The sequence below is a fragment of the Raphanus sativus genome, chromosome 3 (assembly GCF_000801105.2).
Source record: "Raphanus sativus cultivar WK10039 chromosome 3, ASM80110v3, whole genome shotgun sequence".
Lineage (NCBI taxonomy): Eukaryota > Viridiplantae > Streptophyta > Magnoliopsida > Brassicales > Brassicaceae > Raphanus > Raphanus sativus.
This window is the reverse complement of record NC_079513.1, coordinates 1314199-1338996: the sequence shown is the minus strand read 5'-3', so window position 1 is coordinate 1338996 and position 24798 is coordinate 1314199. Positions and strand designations below refer to the sequence as shown.

The window sequence follows — 24798 nt, the reverse complement described above, 5'->3', positions numbered from 1 at the left end:
GTTAAATAATTAACTGATCCAATGAAATTAATATCAACGTGCACTTCTATAATGATTTCTACAAAATCATTGTCTTCCATATAATACATTCGTAGTTTTTGAACCCACCCAAATGTCTGTGACCTTTTATGAGTTGATTCTATGAAATAGATATCGACGTCCACTTCTTGCAAGTAGATAAAATCATTGTCTTCCATATAATTCATTCGTATAATATTTCTCATATATAACATATATAACATACTTAGTGTAATTATATATAACATAATTAATCATATTAATCATATTAATGGTCCAACCATTACATTTATTTAATTTCTTAATATTTCTCTTATAACCAACTTAATTATTATTAAATATATACTATACCTAACCAATTATTTTAATATTTTCAAAACAAGATCTTTAAAAATATATTCTTAAGTATATTTTACTAAGATTACATCTTCATAATATGTTTTAATATATTTTATTTAAAATGTAAATACACATTTTTTTTTAATATTTACTTTTAAATCATAAAAATCATAATTAATGACTAACTGTAGTTAAAAACGATTTTTAATTCATTTCTTATTCATATACTAAGAAATAAAATTCTATAGTATTTATATATATATAATTTATATTCATAATTAAATTCCCACATCAAGTAATAAATATAAAGTAACTTAATCCATCTATTAACTATTTTCTAAATTATAAAATAACATAATAAAATAAATGCATGAGTTTTACAACATATTTCAACTTATTAAAACAAATATTAAAGTATGATATATAAAATAATAAATAATTTCATAAGTTAATATATATATGTATATATTAAATATTTTTAAATTTTTAATTTATTTATCAAGTACAAGGCGGATTGAATAACAATAGTTAATTTTTTTAATAATGCTAACCAAAAATTATAATAATAAAATAAATTTTACCAGTATAAAAGATTACAACAAAATTGCGGGTTTAATAGAATTTTTAAATAGAGTTTAACTAGATTAAATATAGAGTCATCGATGTTATCGGTTTAGCTGCGGGTCCGGACCGGGTTATAGAATATTGAATCTAACACTTCATATGTAACATTTAAAAGTATGTACGCAATCAAAATTGCGGGTTTAATAGAACTTCTAAATATAGTTTAACCAGACTACATATAGAGTCATGGATGTTATCAGTTTAACTGCGGATCCGGACCGGGTTACAAAACACTTCATGTGTAACATTTAAAAGTATGTACGCAATCAAAAAAAATATCACTCGAAAACAATCCCGTCCTTTTAAAGGCGGGTCAAAATCATCAAAATGCAAACTTTTAAGATTGATAATAATCTTAAACATTTAACAAACGCAAAAGATCAATTCATAGGATGATGGAAAAAAAAAATCTTGTCCGCCCTTTAAAAGGACGGGTCAAACTCTAGTCAATACTATTAAAACAAGAACAATTTTTATCGACTATTTTTTGGACTACAAAAAAGTTACAACAGTCCAACTAAAATAAATCCATTAGTTATTATCATATAATTTTTTTAATGTAACAAATATCTATTAATAAAGATACATCTACTGGACATGCAACAGATTCCTATATATGTGCCAAAAAATCAATTTAATTAATATAAATATATCTATTAAAAATTTGACGTGACATTTCATATACATTGCATTTTTTTAAAAAATACTATTAATATAATTTAATCTATTATTTTATTTATTTAACCTCCTATTTTTTCTCTTGCAACTAACTTAATTATTATTAAATATATACCATATTTAATCTATTATTTTAATATTTTCAAAATAAGATCTTTAAAAATATATTCTTAAGTATCTTTTACTAAGATTACATCTTAATAATATTTTTAATATCTTTTATTTAAAATATAAATATATATTTCTTTTTAATATTTACTTTTAAATCATAAAAGTCATAATTAATAACTAACTGTAGTTAAAAACAATTTTTAATTCATTTTTTATTTATATACTAAGAAATAAAATTCTATAGTACGATATATAAACTAATAAATTCTATAAAGTAACTTAATCCATCTATTAACTATTTTCTAAATTATAAAATAACATAATAAAATATATTTCATGAATTTTATAACTTAAAGTACTGTATATAAACTAATAAATAATTTCATAAGTTAATATATATATATATATATTTATATTAAATATTTTTAAAATTTTAATTTATTTATCAAGTGTAAGGCGGGTTGAATGACAATAGTTAATTTATATAATAATGCTAATCAAATATTATAATAATAAAATAATTTACCAGTATAAAAAATTACAAAAAAATACGGGTTTAATAAAACTTTTAAATAAAGTTTAACCAGATTACATATACAGTCATCGATGTTATCGGTTTAGCTGCAGATCTGGACCGGGTTACAGAACATTGAATATAACACTTTATGTGTAACATTTAAAAGTATGTACGCAATCAAAATTGCGGGTTTGATAGAACTTTTAAATAGAGTTTAACCATATTACATATAGAATCATCGATGTTATCGGTTTAACTACGGATCCGAACCAGGTTACAGAATACTGAATATAACACTTCATGTGGAATATTTAAAAGTATGTACGCAATCAAAAATAAAAAAATTATATCATTCGAAAACAATCCCGCTTTTTTAAAGGCGGGTCAAAATCATCAAAATGCAAACTTTTAAGATTGATAATAATCTCAAACATTTAACAAAAGTAGAAGATCAATACATCGGATGATGGAAAAAAAAATCTAAGGGCGGGTCAAACTCTAGTAATGTTTAAAAAAGAACTCAAAACTTCTATCCAAGTCTGTCATTTGAATACGACCTGGTCTGGTTTAGAGGTATACAAGTCCAAGTCGTTTTTTTCGTCAATGGTTGCCTAACTATTTGATATATAACTTGTGTTTCCTTTATTCCCTACTGACTTGTGAAACAACAGCTGTAACACCACACCCCGCTATATTTTAGCACCTGCTTACTCGGTCTTTACACCATATTCCGTGCGATAGTCGATATCTTATTCTTTTTAAGGTTCCAAAATCTTATTTACTGATCATACACCTATTAAGTAATATTTTCTTGTATTTTAGTTTCATTTATACGATATTGTTGAATTACTTTTCAATGGATAAACCATCATTTTGCTATACAACTCAAACACATTATAGTTTTGGAGTTCTTTTTGATATGCGATCGAAAAGGTGATTGCATTTTAGTGAAGCATATAGTCAAATTATTTTTCTTAAACAATATCATATATATCACTATATACCACAAACCAAAATATTACAACGACTATTTAATAAAATGACATTTTTTATTAACAGACAAACCCCACAAAAATCTGATATAGGCGATGATATTAATTTGACAATGAATCTGATCGATGCAGATACAAGTTAAAGTACTTTTTTTCTTTTTGAAACCACAAGTTAAAGTACTTCATGTGGGAATGTACATACTGCCAAGAACTAAAAGCTCAAAACATTTCTCCAGTAGTTTCAGTACGACTTGGTGTTTGCTAATACGTAAACATTTAAGGTTTGAGGTTTTCTTTTTGAGTATTATTATAAGTTTAACAGTTTTACTTGATTTTTTTGAAAAAAATCAATTACTTAATTTTAGACAATTAGGTTTTCTTTTTAAGGTTTGAATTTTTATTTTTGAGTATTATAAGTTTAACAATTTCACTTAATTTTTTAATTTAGACAATTTTAAAATTTATTTGAATATTTTTAGTTTTTTTTAAAAAATATGATTTTTTAAAATATTTAATTTTGTACCTTTTATTTAATTTTCTGATTTTATTAGTTTTAATTATTTTAATTATTTTATTAGAAAACTGACACATCATCAATTTTTATCTGTAAACGAACAGTTCCGATCGATTTTTGACTTTATGAAAAAATAAGCAAAGTTGAAAGTTTTTGTGATAATGATGTCAAACTAAAGGTTAAAAATGGTAGTGAATTTTTTTTCTAGTGAAAAAGTTAGAGGTTTAAAATATCAGTCAATGTCATTTTAATGGTTTTTATGCGATTTTCTCTTTTAATATTTAAAAGTTCAAAAGTCTTATTTACTGATTATATAACTGTTAACTATTAAGTAACATTTTCCTATATCTTAATTTCATTTATACGATATTATGAAGCATTTTTCAATAGATCACACATCATTTTACTATACAATTTAAACACATTTAGTTTTGAATTTTTTTTCTATATATGTTATCGAAAAGGTGATTATATTTTGGTGAAATACATAATCAAATCAATTTTCTTAAACAATGTCATCTATGTTACTCTTTCCGACAAACAAGAATGTTACAACCAGTATATAATAAAATGACATTTTCATTCACTAACAAACCCCACAAAAATGTGATACATGTGATGATACTAATGTGACAGTCTGATGAATATACAAGTTAAATGACTTCATGTAGACTTGGGCACGGATCAGATATCCGGGTTTTTGAAGGTATTTGTGATTTGCTTCGAATGTTACGGATATCTAATTTTTCGATTTGCTTTGTTTCGGAAAAATACGGATATTCGGAAAAACGGATATCCGAAAAATAAATAGATATTTGCGGATACTTACGGATATCTCATTTGTTTTGATTAATACAACTAATCTTAAAAATTCGATACAAATTTGTTTTGTAAAATATTATTTTTTGCATGATAGAAAAAATAAAAATTAAAAGATATAGTGAATCTACATATTTTGTAAAATTTTAAACTTAATTAACAATTATAATAACACAAAACTTAAGAAAAAATTATAATTGTCATAAATGATTTTCTCTTCCTTTTATGTAATACTTTTATATAAGTAACTAGGGTAAACCCGCCCTACGGGCGGGCAAATAAATAAACTAATAATACAAATATATTTTAAAAGTTTGATTTGTTTTAACTAAAAATAGCTTTGACATTTATAAATTCCTTACAACATTTAACTATTTATTTTACTATACATTTTTAAAATTTTTTTTTCTTTTTTGGTTTTATTTTATTATTTTATTTTTTATAGTTTAAATTATTTAAAATGTTTAAGTCGCATAAATTTTCTTAAAATTGCAGTTGATTGGGTTAAGTACAGTGAAGTTATTTTTGTTCTTAGTTATATATTTGTTTCATGAATTGTTTTTATACATTGTTTCTTAAAACTAATGATATACACAATAGAAAGTAAGTAACTTATTCATTATAACTAAAACTATTTGAGGATTATATTTTCTATATATACATGTTTGTTAGAATCTTATCGGTATTATTATTATATATCAACATAATTGATTAGAATTTTGAAATAAATATAACTGACTTTTTGTTACAAAAATAAATATTTACTGACTAACTTATGAAATATAATCCTTGGAAAGAAGAATTTTATTATATATGTAATTATATTGATTATAGTTTATTGTTGGATAAAGTATTTCTTTTGTTTATTAGTTGTTTATATAAATTGACTATGATAATTATTTAGCATACATGTAGTAGATGTATATGCGCACCACTTGCAAGGAAGAGATCAAATTGACATTTCAAACAACATTAAACACTAAACTAATCGCAGCTGAAACTAACATAAAAGTAACATTTGGGAAGTGGACATATAATTCTTTGGGAAGTGGACATATTTACTCTGTCCGAAGCACTTGAATTCAAAGTAACCCAATGTTTATGCACTTGATCACTCTATGATAATTTCAGTGAGTTTGTTAAGAAGAAGGAATAAGCCAGGATGGTGAAGATGACATTGATCGCTCGTGTTGCTGATGCATTGCCTCTAGCTGAGTTGCCAGATTCAGACATGTCTAGTCTCTGTTTAAGAATCATTCCAGGGGTGACAACGAAGCTTCAAGAATGTCCGTTGAGAATGGCCCCTATGTCTTACAGCATCGAAAACATGTGTTTTATATTTGTCTCGCAGAAGCTGTGTTGGTGAAAATCTGGAACGCAAGCATCTCCATCTATTCTTTCTCCTGTGATCAATCAAGAGCACATAAATATCTAGCTGAGTACATTAGTTGTACTCAGGAGAGCTAGAAAGTTGCTTGTATACCAGCTTCCGTAGTGATCATTGTTTGCTGCTCCTATCGAATAACAACATTTGTCCCCAAGTCTAACATAAATCTCAGAGAAGCAACAGTCCAGGAAACTCATTCTCTGTACTAATAAGAAACTGATGATCAGTAACCTGATTTTTTATATCCATATCGTCAAACTCGTGAACGCAACATATTCCATTATCAGCAAACACACCCGCCTGTTATAGAGTAAGATGACATTAGTCAGATATCCTATGTTACTTGGAAGTTTCATTGCAAGGAACCATTTATCAATGCAAAATTCACCCATTTCAGGTACTTTAGCAACAATTGCAATCAACCAAGCTGCAGAAGATGACTTTCTAGATGTATATACATATCTTAGTACTATGCCTATGGTGTACATGCATCAACAAAGCAATACCGAGAGACACATATTCAAGAAAATATAAAACAGTAGCAATTAATATAACAATGAGAACCAATTACCTTAGGAATTGGTATTTAGAAAGCTGGGATCCTCAACTATACATACCTTTGTTGTCACCTCTAAGGTTGATGCCTTCATGAATGGTCTTATGCACACCACTTGAACGCATAAGTAAAACTGCATGCTATGTCTTTATGTCCAAATATGATTACTAAATTGTTGAAGTAATCATTAACTGTTGTGAATGTTGTAGGGCCTCAGCTCTTGATCTGAGCTTCAAGTAGTCTTCGTATTTCTCCAGTCACCTAAGAGAATAAATTAAGGACAATCTTAAAGTTGAGGTTAATCATTGACAATTCATATCTATATATAATTATATATAGAGAGAGGGTAATCCATACAAGTTTTAAGCTTATCTTTGGATCCATTGTTGCATAACTATGTTTTCTATATTTTCTCAACAGTCTTAGCCATTCCACTAATTCATACAAACAAATGATCACTTAACAGAATCCCAATGTATATCTACCAAAGTCACTGATCATATATCATTGCAACTCATCCGAAAGCCTCAGAACTCATTAGTCATAAATACCTCATTCTTATCGTTTACCATTGTTGTTGACATTCTTTTTGTGTAGCATAGTTGATGCAGACAGATGAAGAATGCAGGATATGAAACATTAACATCTGCGTTATCATTGTACTCTGGATTTCCCTTCCGCTTTGAATCAAAGCTTTTGATGCTATCTAATTTGAGCAACAGCCTCATGAGAAGCTATGCAGCCATGTCAGCCTCCTCCACTGCAACTTCCATCCTTCCATTTACAGAAACTTCGAAAGCAATAACCTAATTTTTGCAAAAAGAAATCAACTTAAACCACTCCTGCATTCCCTTTTTTCGTACAAAAACAAATAAAAAAATAGATTGAAGGTCTTATAAATTCACCATGTCCGAGAGCCTATCGACCCCCCATGTGGCCATGTGAGATGTTGAACTGTAGAAATTGCTTTTGATATCTCTCTCTTTACACTCTCCGTCACTTGCTCCATGGCTATCCATCTTGATCTGCCTGCCGCTTGCTCCGTCGTTCTCCGCCGCTTGCTCCGTCGTTCTCCGCCGCTTGCTCCGTCGCTCTCCGCCAACCTGCGCCGCTCTCCTTGTTAGCTGGACGAAGTCAATTGAAACTTGACGATACTGGTTAGCTCGGTCAACCGAATGGCTATGGTTCTAGTCACATCTGTTTGAAAGCTGAATAGAAAAAAAATAAGCAAAAAAGTGAGGAGAGCAATGAGATTCGGGTGTACTCTGCATCACTATTGATAGTATTATAATTTGAGAATCGCACAGAAAGTGTGTAATGAATAAGTAGTGGAGGATTTGCAGAGCCTAAGACGGCGAAGGTTAGAGGTTGGAGAAGAAGTTGATGAGCCAAACATATTAGGGTTACGTGTTGACGTTTCAGAGGATTATAACAGAGGTTACGGGTTGTCGGAGATTTAAGAAGAGGATGAACTCTAAAATTTGCTGTGAAGTCAAGGAAGACGATAAGGTTTGATTGCCTTTGGGCTCGAATTTCTAAGTTAACAGAAAGCCCAAACACTGAACCCACAAATATTAACAACCATCGTAAATGAACCGCATCGTTTTATTAAAGTGGACAGGTGTCGAAGCCTCCTGCTTCTATTTGTTGCGCTGGCAGCATAAGAAGAGAGACACCTTTTCTTTATAATAATAATAGATAATGTGAATAGAATCTATCAAATCATATGTTAGAATAAATAATTATATAATTTTATACATTTAAAATTTAAATATAATCAAAATATACATATCTTCCCAAAATTTTAATGTTTGTTATTTGCTTCGATTTTAACGGATATTAAATTTTAGTATTTGCTTTGCTTCGAAAGCTTACGGATATCCGGATTTTCGGATCGAATAGCAACGGATAACGAATCGAATCAAATTTAACGGATAAAATGTCCAGACCTAACTTCATATGAGAATGTTCATATTGCTAAGAACTAAAAACTCAAAACTTTTCTTCAGTCAGTAGTTTTTTCAGTACGACTTGGTGATTGCTAATAGGTATACAAGTCAGTTGTCGGTCCCCTAGTCAATGGCTGCCAAACTATTCCACTACAAAACTTGTGTGACATTTTATTCCGTAATGACTCCTGAAAAATGACTATTGAGGAAAAGTGTCATTTTTATTAATTGAAAAACCCGTTTTGGTTATTTGATTTATTTGCGCATGAGATGAACCGTGCCTCTGTAGGTGTAGTTGGTTGATGATCTTTTTGTCTTTGGTGAATGTGTGGTTGCTTGGTTTGGCGTATGGCCGCTGTGTGGCTGGATTCCACATTAACTACTAGTAAAAGTGAAGATACAAGAGAGGCTCGTGCCTATATGTTTTTTCTTTACCTAATAATAATATTCGTAAGATACTGAACTGTAAAAGTGTCACGAATCCGTACAACAGACGATCTTAAACGGACTTAATCAGTCTTCTTGTCTTGTCCATCAATGGCTCGAAGCCTCTCTACAAGAGGAGGATGTGAGTAGTGATAAGCTGAGTACAATGGATCAGTGTTCATCGCTGATAAGTTCTCTTCCTGCATAAGTCCCAAACAAAAACAACCATTAAAACATATTGTCACAAACTTGAGAGTAAACAGTCTGTGTTTTTTTATTCTTTCTCGTCTTCTCTTCTCTGACCTGTAGCTTCACTAGGGCAGGACGTAGATCCTTTGCATAACCAAGATCCACTGCAAAAGCATCAGCCTGCAAACAAACGTTTGACTCAGATCTAGTGATGGTATTTAAAGAAAGAAAGAAACTTTGAATTAATCTTGAGGAATTGTAAGATTGGTACCTGAAACTCAAACGCTCGACTAACAAGGTTGAGGCCAAAGCTTACCAAGTGTTGAAGTGGTATTACAGTGTGCTGTCAGAATCAGAAAGGAGAGAATATATAAGATTGGTGGTTGTGTATTCCTTTCTGAAGTGGACTCTGTGAATTTAAAAAACCAGAAATAAACAAACCTGAAATATGATCAAACCAATGAGAACTGGTTGTGTATCAACTATCAAATCCAAAACTCCTGAAGAGATCAGTGGAGTTTCTGACAAGAGTGTATCCTCCAAACTGCAAGAAGGCAAGGATCTGCAGTAAAACAAAAAAAGAACATGTTTCAAAGGTGAATGAAGATATGGCTAACTAAGTTTTGGACACCCGTTGCTCACTTGAACTGCAATGAACGAGTATGTAGTGTGATTCAGCTTCCAGTGTCCCAGCTCGTGTGCAAGAACCGCCACAATTTCATCCTCATTCTGGCACTGCACATTAAGAAAAAGATAATATTATGTTTCAGAACAAAAATATGAATGTAAGCATAGCTCGCTTGAACGCATTGAGAGTCACAGTACCTGCTGAATCAATGTGTCATAAAGAACAATCCTTTTGTTCTTGAAGAAACCGTACATGTAAGCCTGTAAGATGTAACAAGAGAAACATGAGCTTCCTATAGATCACTAGAAAACGTATGTATGAATGAGATTTCAAGCCTCTAAAGATCCTCACATTACTATGGCTTGACCTTGTAGATCCATCGACAACAAACAGCTTCTTCAGAGGAAACGCAAGTTTCTCAATCTTCTCTCGGAGGTCTCCATCAGGAAGCTATAAAAAGGAAGATTTTTAGATTCCTGATGATTATAACAGAGTGACAAAAAGTATATGTCTGACTTTTTGTAAAATGACTGAAAGACACTCACAGGAGTGAACTTGTTGAAAAGCGGTGCAATCAAAACAGGGTATATAGTCATCATCACTAGAGACAGGATAAACATGAATGCCCACAGATATATTGCAAGGTAAGGACCTCCTTTCTGCCAACAACAAAATTAAAAAGAAGATAAAAAAACTTAACACAGAAGCTTAAAACTTGGAAGCTTACATTTATTAAGAGAACATGCATATATATAAGTAAAGCTTAGAATAAGATGAATCCAGAATCACAAAACCTGAACTATAACAATAATTGCGGCAAGGATAGGAGGGGCTAGTATGACAGAGAGAAGTATTCCTTTGATCATGTCCCTAATGAACATCCATATTGTTTGCTGCAACCATAAGTTATAAGAAACTTTATCCACAAGTAAAAAGGAAAAAGTTAAGACACAAAGGCAGTGTTGGCAATGATACCGACATACTTTGTTGAACCCATGCCGAGACTCAATCACAAATGTTGAATACAAAGAAAATGGTAAATCAGTGATCTGCATCAGAATTATCAAAGAAACCATATTAGTAGATACCTTTCGATCCTAAACATAAAAGACTATATGAAGGGGTTAGTTTGAACGACCTGTGACCATGCCATTAGACCAGCCAAGAAAGAAAGAGTGTGCAAGATTTCATTCTCTGGATCGAGTCCCACCATTGGTAGAAAACCTCCAGATATCTACAGGAAAAATGAAAAACCACACTGTTTATCGTAATACCAATATACTAAAAGAGTAGATGGTAAAGAGATATGTACCTTCCAAAACCAAGGTAAGAACCCAAAGAACAAAATGGCAGAGTCCATGAGTATAGTCACAAACTCATGAACAAAGTGAAAATGGCTGTAAAAGTGAAAACAACACTTAGTGATATAATAGCCTTACCAAGTACAAGAAATTAACGAAATCTAATTGAATAAAAAGAAACGAAACCTTTTGTCAAGACTGTAAGCTCGAGATTTCTCAAACTTCTCCTGGCTAATGACTCCAACCAAAGTCTTTGGGAGAGTGGGAAGGTTGAGAGCAGTGTGTTGCCTCAGATCCAAATATGTCTCAAAAACATACATCACTATCATAAAAACCTGAAAAAAGAAAAGAAGAAAGGATGAATTTCAAAATCATATACAATGCTACAACCAAATATAAAATTTTCTTCTTTTCTAGATTTGGATCAAGCAGATGAAAGTAGATCGAATGCTATGTCATATGTTTGAACTATTGCGACAAGCTATCTATGTCTACTTTTGGATCAACAAGTTTGTATGTTTAGCATATCATACAATAAAATACAACAATGTGAGCAGTGGAGGAGATTTGATACATCTATTCATGTTCACAAACGGATCCACAACACACAACAAAAAAAAAATAAGCCATTTGAAAAATCATATCTTTAAACCCTAAACCCTCAAAGGAAAAACACACACAAAAGACTCAAGGAAAAAAGTTAACTTTTCATTCTAAAACCCTAAACTTTGCTGAACAAGAAAAGAAAATAATATTCCGTAATACACTAACACGAAGGAGGAGATGAGGTTGACGAGACCTCACAGATGAAACGCACGTGTAGAACGATACGCAGTTAGATTAATAAGTAAAGAAAAGGGCCAAACATATAGAAACGAGAAGGAAGCAGAGATGATGACCAGACCAGACCAGACCAGAGCAGTCACAGGAATCTCAATACAGAGGAAAGAAAAAATAGAACGTTATGCGAGTGAAAGTGGAGAATAGAATGTGTGAGAGGATGATACGAAGCTTACCCACGACGGTTTCCATGTAAGGAATCGCCATGCCTGCTAAAACACGAACAGAGAGGACCTGAGCCGCGAACGAGTTGGTGGTCTCTTTGGGGGCTGTCGGGTGATACATTTAATTAAATTGTAAATGCAAAGAGGCATTTCGAAGTGATATGGGCTAAGACTTTAGGCCCATTTTGTAATAGCCCCTCTATTTTATTTCAAATCTCTTTCTGACCCAAAATTAATTATTTTTTTCAACGAGAAATCCTTATCAACAAGTCGACAGAAATTACAAAAAGTAGGCGACGCCGAGAGAGAGAGAGAGAGAGAGAGAGAGAGAGAGAGAGCTCTCACTACTTCCTTCTCTCCCTCTGCAAAACTACTTTATCCACACTTGGAGGAGCCTCCTCGGACCATGGCGTGCCCTTCTGCTTCTGCAGTCTTCTGCTTCCTCGTTTCACGGCCGTTTCCCATCTCTATCTGCTCCTTCCTACGCGCAGGTATCTCTGAGAAAAGTGGTGAAAGTGTCGGCGTCGGGAACAGTGCTGTGGAGAAATCGGAGGCGGAGAAAGTCGAGCGCCTCAAAAACGCGTAGCTGGAGAGAAGCATCCCGCTCTCAAAGACGAGTTCAACTACATCAACATTCACCAGGTAATCTCGGAGATTATCTTCTGTTGCCATTCGTGATGTTGTTGAAGTCTAATTCTCGGTGGATTTTTTTTTTTTTTTTAGTTTTATTGTGGGGGGGGGGGGGGAATGTGGAGCTTAGGTTCTTCAAAATGTCGTATCTAAAGAGCATTCTTGTTGTTTTGTATTAATTTCACATTATTATTTTTGGATTGGTTCTTCTTCTTCTTCTAGTGAAGAAGCTGTCTGAATATAATAAGCTTCTTGTCCTTGATAATAATGTTTGTCTGCTGAAATTTTTGGGTTCTTGTTCCATATGATCACATTTTTTGTAGACAAGATCATGGAAGTGCAATTTTAAAATTGTAAATGCATTCTCTTGTTTGATCTTTTTTTTGCTTTTGGACATCTTCTGTTGTGTGTGTTAGGTTCCAAAGGTTGAGAATATTGTGGTGAATTGTGGTATAGGAGATGCAGCGCAGAACGACAAAGGTTTTGGAGGCTGCAATGAAAGAAATAGCGCTTATCACAGGGCAGAAGCCTGTCAAGACACGAGCTAGAGCTTCCATTGCCACTTTCAAGATTAGGGAAGATCAACCTCTTGGCATCGCCCTCACTCTCAGAGGAGACGTCATCATCCTCTTCTTGAATCTTTTTATTTTGATAACAAAAAAGTTTCCTCTTTTTTCTTCTCAACATAGTATCTTCTAGTGTGACAGGTGATGTACTCTCCTTCTTGGATAGTCTGATCAATTTAGCACTTCCGAGAACAAGAGATTTCCAAGGTGTGAGTCCCAGTAGCTTCGATGGCAACGGTAACTACAGCATTGGTGTCAAAGACCAAAGCGTTTTCCCCGAAATAAGGTTTGATGCGATAGGGAAAGCAAGGGGAATTGGATGTATGCTTCAGCACAACGGCTAAGACGGACCAAGTAGGAAAGAAACTATTGGATCTGATGGGAATGCCTTTCAGGGAAGGAAGCAGCAGTGGGAACACAGGGGCGCCAGTGAGGAAGAAGAAACTTAAGTCTCATGACTCTCATCATTTTGATGCCAAAGGCAAAGGCAAGGGAAAGAGATGAACTTATATTAGAAGAGATGAGTCTTCCCCATTGTATTGTATTTGTTTTCATCGATTTATTGATTGCTCTTTTGTAATGTTGATTTGATAATATACTTTGATAATTTAATATCAGGAAAATGTAGATGAGGTAGAAATTGCAAAAGCAAAACATATTAAGGGGTGTTTTTCTAATTCAAGAAAGTGTTTGGGGAATAGTTGCAATTAATACAAATATATAATGGATGTAGCGAATGAGATGTCATCAGTTTTACTTTTACCTTGCTCCCTTCTCGTAGACTTGCTCAAATCAATCGATCTTCTCTCTCTTTTCCGCCATTCGATCAAAAATTCTGCAAGTGCAAATTTTCTTTCTGCAGATCGAAACCCAAACTGCCTTCTCCTCCTTGTTACTTTTTTTTTTACCGATGGATTGTAGAGTCCTTGTAGAACCCTAGCTGTCGTAGACCTCAGATTGGATTGGTTCACGAAACGATAATTTTTTTTTCAAATTTAGGGTTTTCGATTTGCGAGGGTTCTTTGGAGATTTTTACCATTTTTCTGGTGGAAATACAACTTAGTTGGTAAAACCTTAGTGTAGATATAGCTTGCTGATCATGACGCCTGAGTAGCTAAATCGTGTAGTTGGTTTAATTGATAGAGTGGGTAGAGATTAGGCACTCTTGTTATAGCAAACGTTAAGATTATAAGAAGATCTGCTTTTTTTTTTGTGTTGGGTGGGGTAATTTATATATTACCATAAGAGAAACTAGAGTGATTAGGCGTTGAGAAAGATATACTGGTGCCTTTTGACAAGTTAAGATCTTGTTGCTTCTACGATGAGTATACCTGATGAACAACAATTCCCCATTGATCAACTTGTTGGAATCAGTGACGAATCCAATAAGTGTGTGTTTTTATCTCTTCTGTCATCTTTACTTTGCTTTTCATATGTAATAGTTTTCTTTTGTTTCTCGTGTTGAATCAGGAAGCCAAGAATTTCATACACGAGAAACTTTCTTTTATCCTTGAGAGATAAAGATGTTTGTAAGAAGCTTCCAAATCTTCCCGCTGAATTTAATGATTTATTCTCCCGGTGAGACTCTCTTCTATGTTTGTTTCATAATTTATTTCTAGGACTTGTATAGATCTTCTGTGGTCATGCATATCTGGTTTGGAGAGAGAGACATGTTCTTGATCTGTCTACTACTCTTTATGTGTGCAGTGACTCCGAAGATCCTTCACCCGACCGACTGAGAACTTCTGGCGATTTTTCGGCTCATGCTTTGAGACGGAATGACTACAGTTCTTCGCCTCCTACTAGGGGTGAATTAGGTAGCAACTCCCGCGGTAACCATGGAAGATGGGAAGGGCGTTCTGGTGGATGGAATGATAAAGATTCCGATTCTTCACATTCAGACCGGGACACAGGTAGCCTCTTCTTTAAATGTTGCATCATGAAGAGCTGGACTAGCACTAGTAACCTTTGCTCTATTTTCGCCCTCAATCTACTCTTACAAATTACTTTTTTTTTTTCTGCAAAAGGTGTTCATTTTAATGATTTACAACTTTATCCAGGTGTCTAATCAATATGTGTAGTGTAGATTTCTACTATTTTACAAAAGTGAATTGCATGAAGACTGTTCTTTTTGAGTGAAGTCTTGAGAAGAAGACCATAGCGAAAAATTCTGGAATTTGGCTATTATAGTTGAAACTGAATTGTATATTTTGTTAGGAGAGCGTGGAAGGCGTCCTGGCTTGCCAGCTCGGAGGCCTTGGCAACCACCGGAGCATGATGGACTTCTTGGGAAAGGTTCTTTCCCTAAGGCTTCTGGATTTGGTGCGGGACCATCTGCCCCCAAACCTCAGTCTAATGACACGTATCAGCTGAGGAGAAGCAATGAACCTTACCATCCTCCTCGCCCATACAAGGTTAAGTTCCCACTTGTCTTTTGTAGCCAGCTTGAATAGTCTTGAGTTTTAATGATTGTTGAATGCTTCTCCACTATGTTACTGGGTGTCATCAGCTGGTGAGCTTGAGAAAAGAAAGATCAATTAGTTAAGACACAAATTCCTTAACCTTAGTCTCCTGTGTATTTGTAGGCGGAACCTTACGCTCGACGTGACACTAGAGACTCACTAAATGATGAGACGTTTGGTGCTTCTGATTCTACAAGTGAAGATAGAGCTGAAGAAGAGAGAAAAAGACGAGGTAAAAGGAATTTATTCACTTAAAACTCTCCAACAGTCTATACATGCGTTTTTGTGTCAATCTCTAAATGACGTTCTCAACAATCTGTCAGCTTCGTTTGAGTTGTTGAGGAAGGAACATCAAAAAGTATTCCAGGAAAGGCAAAAATCAAACCCAGACTTACGTAAAAACAACTTTGATTTTACTGAACTGCTTGGGGAGTCCAAAGATGAAAAAGAGCATGAAGTCAGTAACACTCCATCAGTTCCTGGTTCTAGTAACCGCTCTTTTCCCTCTCAAAGTAATGCGCCCAGACCGCTTGTACCTCCTGGTTTTGCAAGCATAGTTCTGGAAAAAAAGCAAGGGGATAAACCTCAAGTAAGTGGATATCTTTCTGTGATGCTTATCCATACCTAATATATGTGTTCCATGGAATTTTTATTTTTGTTTGCCTATTGATTTAAAACGTCTTGTATTCGCTGATCGGTACTTCAATTTACAAGACAATTTAAGTCCATCCACTATAGTTTACTGGTTATTACACCATTTGCAGGCTGAAACTTCTCAACATGAGCGTAGTCCGTTGAATCCCAAAGGCGTTAATATGGTGAATGGTACGTCGGGAAGTACGATAGGCTCAAGTGAGATGCTGGTAGAAGGTGAAGCCGTTCGTGTCTACTCCACTGACACAAGTGAAAAGGCTGTTAATATGCCTTCATTTGTAGGAATACCTACAAAAACAGTTAATAAGGACAAAAGTTTTGAAAATCTTTCCTCCATCTCAACTGCTGCTGAAGCTCAGGGATATCCTATAAAAAGTGAGCAGGCTACAGTGACGCTGGAACACAAGAAAAGCTTGGAGGATGGGCCATCAATTCTGGATAAGATATTCAACACCGCTATAAATTTGAATAGTGGTGATTCCTCTAATATTACTCAGGTGAGTTTGTTCATTCAATCAGTTTCAATTAGCTCATTTTCCCCTGAGACTGCTCCCATGATAGCTCTTGCATTTATGCTATCCTTGTTAATCTGTAATTTGATAAGCATCCAAATGGTGGATAATTATTTCTGGTTTAGTGTCCACCACCCAGTCGTAACTGAGGCTTTTTCCTATACGTGTATTAATCCTGAGGATGATAGATAAACATACTTTGTCTGTTCTCTTAGTGAGCATTCATTGGTCCATGTGCTATATATAAACAAAGTCGATTGCTTTTTCCTTATGGAAGGACGTTCACGTTATTTTCCCTTTGGAGTTCAAATAATCTCATTTGACCTGACAGATGTCTATATCCTTTGTAGAAAATTGTCGAAAAAGTTGAAGAGAAACGGAGCTCTCAGACTGTTAAATCCTCAAAGTTCGCACATCTGTTTCTTGAAGAAGGTATTCCCTGACTGTTATGCGAGAATAGTAACGTTTTTCCATAGACAACAATCCAACATCTCTCTCTTTTTAATCGATGCAGATAACAAGCCAGTCGAAGATCCCCCAGCTAGCAAGCCACCAGGAGGCTTACTGTCACTACTTCAAGGTGCAGATAAATTGCAAACCTTTGAGACAAAAGCTAAGGGTGAATATTCGATGGATTTTCCATATCAAGGCCATGCCACTAAAAACATTGATAAGCTAAGTAACACTTCCGCAAGTAAACCAGTAACAGTTGCTCCACCTGTTCTTACTTGTGAAGACCTTGAACAGTCTATTCTGTCAGAAGTTAGTGAAATCTATCCTCCTCCTCCTCCTCTACTGCCAGTTGACCAAGACTTTAGTGTTCCTTCAGTGACGAAGACCAAACAACGGAAAGCATCTGTTGATGACCAGGCTTCGCAGCACCTTCTTTCTTTATTACAGAGAAGTGCTGACCCAAAAAGTCAAGATACGGTCACAGAGACTAGACTACCACCATCTGTGAAAGCAAGTTGTGTCGGAGAAGCAGATCCGGGGAAGTCTTTGACTCTTGAGAATCTGTTTGGAAGTGCCTTCATGAATGAACTCCAGTCAATTGGAGAACCAGTCTCTGCAAGAGCTATGGTTACTGATGCTCCTGGGATCCCGCTACGATCAGACAGGTCTATGGATGAACTGAGCCAAAGAAATCAAATCAGACCTGACTGTCTCCCCCGAGGGCTACAAGGCCTTCCAGGAGATGGTAACTTCCTTGGCGTCTTCCATCCTTTGGATGCTCGACATGCTCATGTAAAACCTCAGCTCGATTTCATGGGCCAAGGAAGCATCATAGCTCAACATCAGGATCCTCCACCAAATCACCGGTTTCCACCAAACATGATTCACCAGCGTCCACCTTTCCAGCATTCAACAACTAGCGGGTTTCCGGAGTTTGATCGTCTTCCTCCACATATGATGCAGAAGATGCATATGCAAGACAACCTGCAACACCATCATCTAATGTTCCCCGGTGGTGGTCCACCACAGCATCACTCTCCTAATGTAAACAACCAAATGCAGGGTCTCATCCCCGAGTTAAATACATCACAAGGCTTTCCCTTTGCTCATCGCCAACCCAACAACGGTATGCCACCAGGTATAACAAAAAATTAACCGAAACCATTTCCTATTTCGTAACCTCTTTTTTTTTTCTTTTTTTTTTTTGTGTGTGGACTGGAATTTGCTATTCTCGGACCTCAGTCTTAATATCATCCAGCTTCACTTGAGAGTTGGTCTCTCAAAACCGATTTTCGATTTGTGTCTTTTCAGCTTCTCAAGTCAACAGAGTTGATCATCCAGCTTCACTTCAGGCACTCTTGGGGATTCACCAAAGGATGGACCCATCCAAGCAGTCACCAGCAATGGGTCAAGCTGGTGGTCCTAATCGTCAAGGCTCTATGGGTCATGAACTCGACCTTGGCTTTGGCTACAGGTAACTCTGCTACAGGAAACCTAAGAGGTGTGTCGTCTGAACAAAACGTTGCTTTGTGATGTGCAAGTAATCAAATTTATCATTTCTCTTGCTGCTTGTTGTATGTGGATGCTTTTAAATAAAACTTACAGTTTCACCTATCACTGAATCAAATTCGTACCAGTTTTGATGTGCCGCAAATACTATGCATCGATTCTATGGTCAAATCTTATGTTGAGAAAAAATGGCCATGTATTTTATTTTCATGTGATTATATTTGGCTAAGAAGAGTTTGATACCAATACATTAGATTTTCCAAAAAGCTAATATTCTCATACAGACACCTAGCGACTGGGTTTTCCAAAAAAGTGTTCGATCTGCAGACACCCTTGAGATGACGAACCACTTGTTTTACTGCCAATCTTGAATCTCTTACCACTTCCTGAGCTTGCATTGGCGTTCTATGCATTAAGAGAACAAATGACATTAGGCAAATGTTGGAAGTTACCAGATAAGCTCAGAAATTGTGGAAGTGTCTTTCTAAGTGCAGAGGTTTTGAGAAACATAATCTAAAGAACATACATCAGTTAAGTTTTAAATTCCTGATTAAGTGACATGGTGAGAGGAGAATCATTAAAGTTAATGGAAACAGATAGATAAGAGAGAGGAGCAAAAAAAAAAACTCACAGAAAATTGGGGTTTAGATCTCAACACTTTGATTCTTCCACCTTTACCATCAGGTCCAACAGAGATAAGATCATCCTTTCCTGAGACAGAACCTCCTGGTGAAGGAGCCACTCCTTGTTTACTCCATCTTCTGAGATTTTGATTTTTTCCACTTGACAACCAACTACTTTCTCCAGCACCTGCATTGTGTTTTGAACGATCTTCAAACCTTTACTACATTCAGAAACTGAGATGATGATGATGTACCATTGTTCCAAGTTGAGGTTGATGATGTTGGGTTTTCTCTGATGTTAAACTTTATGTCCTTGATCACCGGATCGTCACATTTCTCATAAACATTATTACCATCTTCACTCTTTTCATCTTTCATAACAGAATCCGAATGTCTGACTCCAGGAATTGCGGTTTCAGGAACATCATCATCATCTAACTCAATAACCAACTCTGGTTTGCCAGGGAAGGAGTCTCCTCTTCCCCTTAAGCATGACCCATGATTGGTGAAGCCATCATTCTTCTCAAACTTACCAAGCGGTGTAGAGATTTTCTCAACTATGTTGACTGATGGAGGCATTCTGAAAGAACCCAAGCTCTCGGTTGCAGGCTTGGAGACTTGTCTGTCACTGCAGTTCTTTGAAACAATGTTATCCCTTAGAGCTCTGTTCGCACTCTCTTCAGCTATCATCTCAAGTTCTCTCACTCGCTTCTGCCAATCGAAAAAAGAGATAAACATTGAGCTGAATAAAAAAAGAAAAAAAACAGCTAAAGATGAAATGCAAGACTATAAAACCTTTAGTCTATCCATCTTTTCCAAAGCTTTTTCAAGTTTTTCAGAAGATCGAGCTTCGCCTCTGCCCAGCTGATTGCACTTAGCTAGCAGCTCCTTATAACTCCTATTGGAGGAGGATAGATAAATAGACTAACAATGTTTGGTATTAAAAGACTTCAAAAGGGAAGCTATAACAAAACATATGAAATGTAGCCCTACCTGTTTCGGATAACCAAGGACTTGACTAGCGTGTCTATTGTGTCTTTTGTTTTTGCATTATTCCCCAACAAGGCTAGCTTCATAACATCATCTTCTTCCAAGCTTAGATCCGAAACTCTGGATGCAAAACAAGATTATAGACACACCAAAAGATCTGAAAACCGTTAAAAGAACAAATATAAAATATAATTTAACACACAGTTTAAGCGCGGCGAGCTCTTTGGCTAGAGCCATAGTTCTGTCTTGTAGCTTAGCACACTTGGAAGTAAGCTGCACACATTCCTGTAACCAAACATAACAATAAAAAACTGAACACAAACTTCTACTAATAAAAGAATGTTGTTGAGTATATAGTTTCTATACCTCTGACTTTACTTTAAGCAAGTGTTGGGTGGATGATATCTCTTGCAGAGCCTCCCACCTTTTTATTTTGTCTTCATTCAACTGTTCCTTGCATTTATGCAACTAAGAAGCAAAATAAAAAAAAAACACAAAAGATTATAACATAACCGTATGCTTTATCTTATTACAAGATTCTACTAATCAAATGGTATTGCATGTGATGTTTCTACTCATCCCTATTGTGCTTACCTGGTCGGAGACTTCAAGGTTGTCCTTTTGCTGCCCCTCCAGGGCCGAGGTAAGGTTCTGTATCTTCCCTTGGAGCCGCTTCACTTCTGCCCTCAACAAGATCGGATCTTCCTCAACATTGTGCGATGCAATCGAATCGATTTGATTCCCGGAAGATTGAAAGTAAAGCCGGAAAGGATCCTTTAGGTGGCACTTCTGCTTGCAAATCGGACAGTTTCGCTTGTTCGTCTTCGGACAGTACTCGAACCATTGCTGCAAACTAGGGTTTCACGAAAAGAAAATCGATTAGAAGCAAAAAAAAAAAAAAAAATTAATTAATTGATAGTTGCAGTAGTAGTACTAAACCATAGTTCGTGAAAGACGTGGCCACAGGCGGAGATCGATTGCAGATTCTCAGCCACCGGTTTGAGATCTTCGTAGCAGATTGAACATATTGCATTTGCCGCCGCGTTTTCGCCGGCCATCTGTCCGATCGTCAGTTCCGACAGTAACGCTTTGATTTTTGAGCAGACAGAAAAATATACTATTTAAGAAACAAAAAATTAATAACATAGGGCGCGGGAGAAAAAAAAAGGTTGAAATTTCTGAGCAAGCGCGAAAAAAAAAAAAGCTTTGGTAAGTGGTAACTGTTGTATTAAGGGGGGACTGAGGTTATTGTATGGGACGACGGGACATGAAACTATGAGAGGCCCAAGATGCTTGTTTAAGCCCAACGCTTTAAAAACTAACGGCCCATCATGCCAAACAGCTGCTATCAACTATAATATTTTTTCTTTCTCAAGCCAACTAAAAGCATTAGGATAAAACAGCACACAAAAAGAGTTTTTTTTTACAAGAGAAAATGTGTTTCAAGCACAAAGTGTTCTGTAGTGTAATGGAAGGAAAAGCGTTGGTAGATATAAAATTTTGTGGATATAAAATGGAATACATCATCGCATATCCCTTACATATTAAAAGAAAAACATTTGAAAAATTGTAACCTCAATTTTGTAATAATTAAAAAGACTCCAATATTTAGGTGTCATTCAATTAGATAGTCAATTACATTCAATTGAAAAATAAGTAGGTCTACATTCAATTTTTATATGTTGCTAGATACATTCATTGGTTAAACTATATGATATTATAATATGATATGATATTTACGATGGAAGCATTTATGATTGTTCCGCTAGATATAATTACTATTTTCTTTTTTTTCCTTAAATAAAACTTACGGAATTACCATAAATGACTAATATATATATGAAAATTAATGTTTCTAATAATAAAGATTTGATAACAATTTATATTTCCTCCATCATTTTTTCTTTAATTTTATATTATTAGAATAAATTAAACAATCGAATTAGCTACAAAATTAAAATTTAGATTTTTCCGTATATGTTATATTTTGAATTTTAAAAGATGACAATAAATGACTAAAACTATTAAAATTATTATGTTAAAAATTAATGATCAATGGTTTAACATTTTTATCATAAAAAGATACACATGATTTTAAAACCATATGAGTAAAATGTATCATTTAATAATATATATATAGAGAGAGATTAAACTATATCTTATATAATAAAGTAGACTTTTGTATCTCCATAGAGGGAAAAATGCCATGTGTCATCATCATTTAATTCTTTTTATATTGAGTCATTAAAATTATTTATATGCAAATTTATTTAATTAAGATGTTGAGACCCAATTCTAGAATTTTTGACAACCAAGCCCAATATTTTACATACTTCTTTTTTTTACTGTTATCGTGTATTCATATCTATGTTTCACCTGCAAAACTTATATAATAAAGTAGACTTTTTTATCTTCATAGGGGGAAAATGCCATGTGTCATCATCATTTAATTCTTTTTATATTGAGTCATTAAATTTATTTATATGCAAATTTATTTAATTAAGATGTTGAGATCCAATTCCAAAAATTTTGACAACCAAGCCCAATATTTTACATACTTCTTTTTTTACTGTTATCGTGTATTCATATCTATGTTCCACCTGCAAAACTTTTACTGCATTATAATGTTTCCGTGTCACTGAAACATGCTCATCAAGTCTGGCCATTAACTCTTTCATTGAAGATATCTCTCATGACGTTGATTTTAAAAAAAAAAATTCCTAATTTCATAGATGCTAATAAATAGGAATGCAAATAATCAAACTTTTCCTCCTTCACCAGATTTAACCTTCTGCTTTCTTACACACATATGCCGCCACAATGGTTTCATCCTACATCCTTCTTTCTAAGTTGAAGTTCGGTTGTTGCTTTCAGATGGTGGTTACACGTCTTTTTCGTCTCTGGAAAACATGCAATCTTAAGAAAGTATAGGAGTTATGGGAGTTCACGAATGCCATCAAGAAATCTTATAACGAATGCTAATAAAAATCTTACAAAAATGCAATTCATATAAAATATTCAACAACAAATAAAATATATTATTTTCAAATAAAAAAATAAAATACAATTTATAACGTTAAACTGTTAATCTTAAAACAACAGCAAAGTTATTGAAATTTAATATGTTTTACATCAGAGACTTTACTATTATATACAAAACATATTATTGAAAAACACAAACACAAAATATATTAACCTATAACCTATTACGATATAACATAATAAAAACATTAAATAATGTTCTTAACAAATAGAGATGACCACATAATTACAACATCCAAAAATATTTACTCAACAACAATAAATATCAAAAAATTTAAAAATTTAATACTAAGATTTAGGATTAAAAATACACTGTACCAACTTCGAATGTATCTTTACGATCAATATACATCTGATTGGTTAAATCGATATAGTCACAACTTCTTAATTTTGACAAATCCAGAGCGAGAAGAAACTAGCGGTTAATATAACACCTGTGATTATTTGAAATTATCATCATAAGCACCGCTCACAAAATATAATTCATAGAAATCAACCTAGAAAAGTCCAAAGCATCAAACTATTATAACACCTCCCCATCATCCCAATATACAAAACTAGGTCTGGGCATAAATCTCAAACCCGAACCCGATCCGAAGTAAGAATATCGGTTCAGTTATGGATCTAGCCAAAAACAAGATCCATTTCATTTATTTTGGGTTATCGGTTTGGTTCCATTTTAGCCGATAACTGAAGAGTAACCCAAGTTGAACCGAACAAATACAAAGCTAATAGTATAAAACGTGACAAAAAAAATCATCTTATTCCAAATGAGATGACGCAAAATAAAAAATGCAGTTTATATAACTAGCATAGATTTATCAATTTAAGTTTTTAGGCATCTTTACTATCATATCTAATTATTGATATATATATATATATATATATAATGTGAAAAGTAATATTTTCACAACATAATATATATATATATATATGTATATATACATATAAATATATATGTATAAACTCTAATTTAATATAATCATTGTAAGATGAAGTCCACATTTATAAATTTTCTAAATCATAATTTAAATTAATAAGTTTCAATTAAATAATAAACAATTCAGCTATTACACTTTCAAACTCTCATACATATATTTAAACTTAAATTTCTTTCATGGTAACTTTGCAAAGACTACAATCAAATTAATAAATTCCATAAAATCATATACATATTTTATTTTCTAAAATACTGTTGAGAAATGTTCTAAATAATAAAATTATAGTCAAATCATAACAATATTAGCAAAACCGGCGCGTAGCGCCGACAAACCCCTAGTCTATTTATCTCCTTAATATTAAAAC

General features: G+C 33.9%; 2 protein-coding genes, 1 long non-coding RNA gene and 2 pseudogenes across 6 annotated transcripts; 2 read left to right on the top strand and 3 right to left on the bottom strand.

The window, feature by feature from the left end:
• Positions 1-5523: 5523 nt before the first annotated feature.
• Positions 5524-8074, bottom strand: LOC130509750 (uncharacterized). 4 transcript variants are annotated; one of them, XR_008943719.1, is made up of 5 exons: positions 7461-8073; positions 7107-7361; positions 6617-6816; positions 6096-6299; positions 5526-6015 (listed from the first exon to the last, which is right to left on the bottom strand). It is a non-coding gene; the product is annotated as an uncharacterized LOC130509750 (long non-coding RNA). The 4 variants fall into 4 exon arrangements; XR_008943718.1 differs by having other exon boundaries at positions 5526-6299; positions 7461-7763; positions 7861-8071; XR_008943720.1 differs by having other exon boundaries at positions 5524-6299; positions 6571-6816; positions 7461-8074.
• Positions 8075-8846: 772 nt separating this feature from the next.
• Positions 8847-12155, bottom strand: LOC108846108 (CAAX prenyl protease 1 homolog; annotated as a pseudogene).
• A 159-nt stretch (positions 12156-12314) lies between these two features.
• On the top strand, positions 12315-13888 carry LOC108844795 (50S ribosomal protein L5, chloroplastic-like; annotated as a pseudogene).
• A 125-nt stretch (positions 13889-14013) lies between these two features.
• LOC108847993 (uncharacterized) lies at positions 14014-18943 on the top strand. Its single transcript, XM_018621390.2, has 10 exons — positions 14014-14637; positions 14719-14826; positions 14956-15161; positions 15466-15662; positions 15834-15942; positions 16034-16299; positions 16475-16861; positions 17227-17308; positions 17391-18467; positions 18641-18943. Exons 1-10 carry the CDS (start codon positions 14570-14572, stop codon positions 18805-18807), a joined length of 2667 nt encoding a protein of 888 aa, XP_018476892.1. The 5' UTR covers positions 14014-14569; the 3' UTR covers positions 18808-18943.
• Positions 18944-19016: 73 nt separating this feature from the next.
• LOC108847994 (uncharacterized) lies at positions 19017-21567 on the bottom strand. Its single transcript, XM_018621391.2, has 9 exons — positions 21391-21567; positions 21046-21304; positions 20818-20919; positions 20654-20736; positions 20455-20571; positions 20257-20359; positions 19716-20172; positions 19470-19648; positions 19017-19243 (listed from the first exon to the last, which is right to left on the bottom strand). The coding sequence occupies exons 1-9, from the start codon at positions 21507-21509 to the stop codon at positions 19127-19129; spliced, it is 1536 nt and encodes a 511-aa protein (XP_018476893.1). The 5' UTR covers positions 21510-21567; the 3' UTR covers positions 19017-19126.
• Between the last annotated feature and the right edge of the window lie 3231 nt (positions 21568-24798).

Coding starts and splice junctions, on each gene's coding strand:
- LOC108847993 (XM_018621390.2), top strand. CDS start 14,570: ATGAGTATACCTGATGAACAACAATTCCCCATTGATCAACTTGTTGGA. Junction 14,638..14,718: donor ATCAGTGACGAATCCAATAA/GTGTGTGTTTTT, acceptor GTGTTGAATCAG/GAAGCCAAGAATTTCATACA. Junction 16,300..16,474: donor AGCAAGGGGATAAACCTCAA/GTAAGTGGATAT, acceptor CACCATTTGCAG/GCTGAAACTTCTCAACATGA.
- LOC108847994 (XM_018621391.2), bottom strand. CDS start 21,509: ATGGCCGGCGAAAACGCGGCGGCAAATGCAATATGTTCAATCTGCTAC. Junction 21,305..21,390: donor CACGTCTTTCACGAACTATG/GTTTAGTACTAC, acceptor GTGAAACCCTAG/TTTGCAGCAATGGTTCGAGT. Junction 20,173..20,256: donor AAAAGATGGATAGACTAAAG/GTTTTATAGTCT, acceptor TTCGATTGGCAG/AAGCGAGTGAGAGAACTTGA.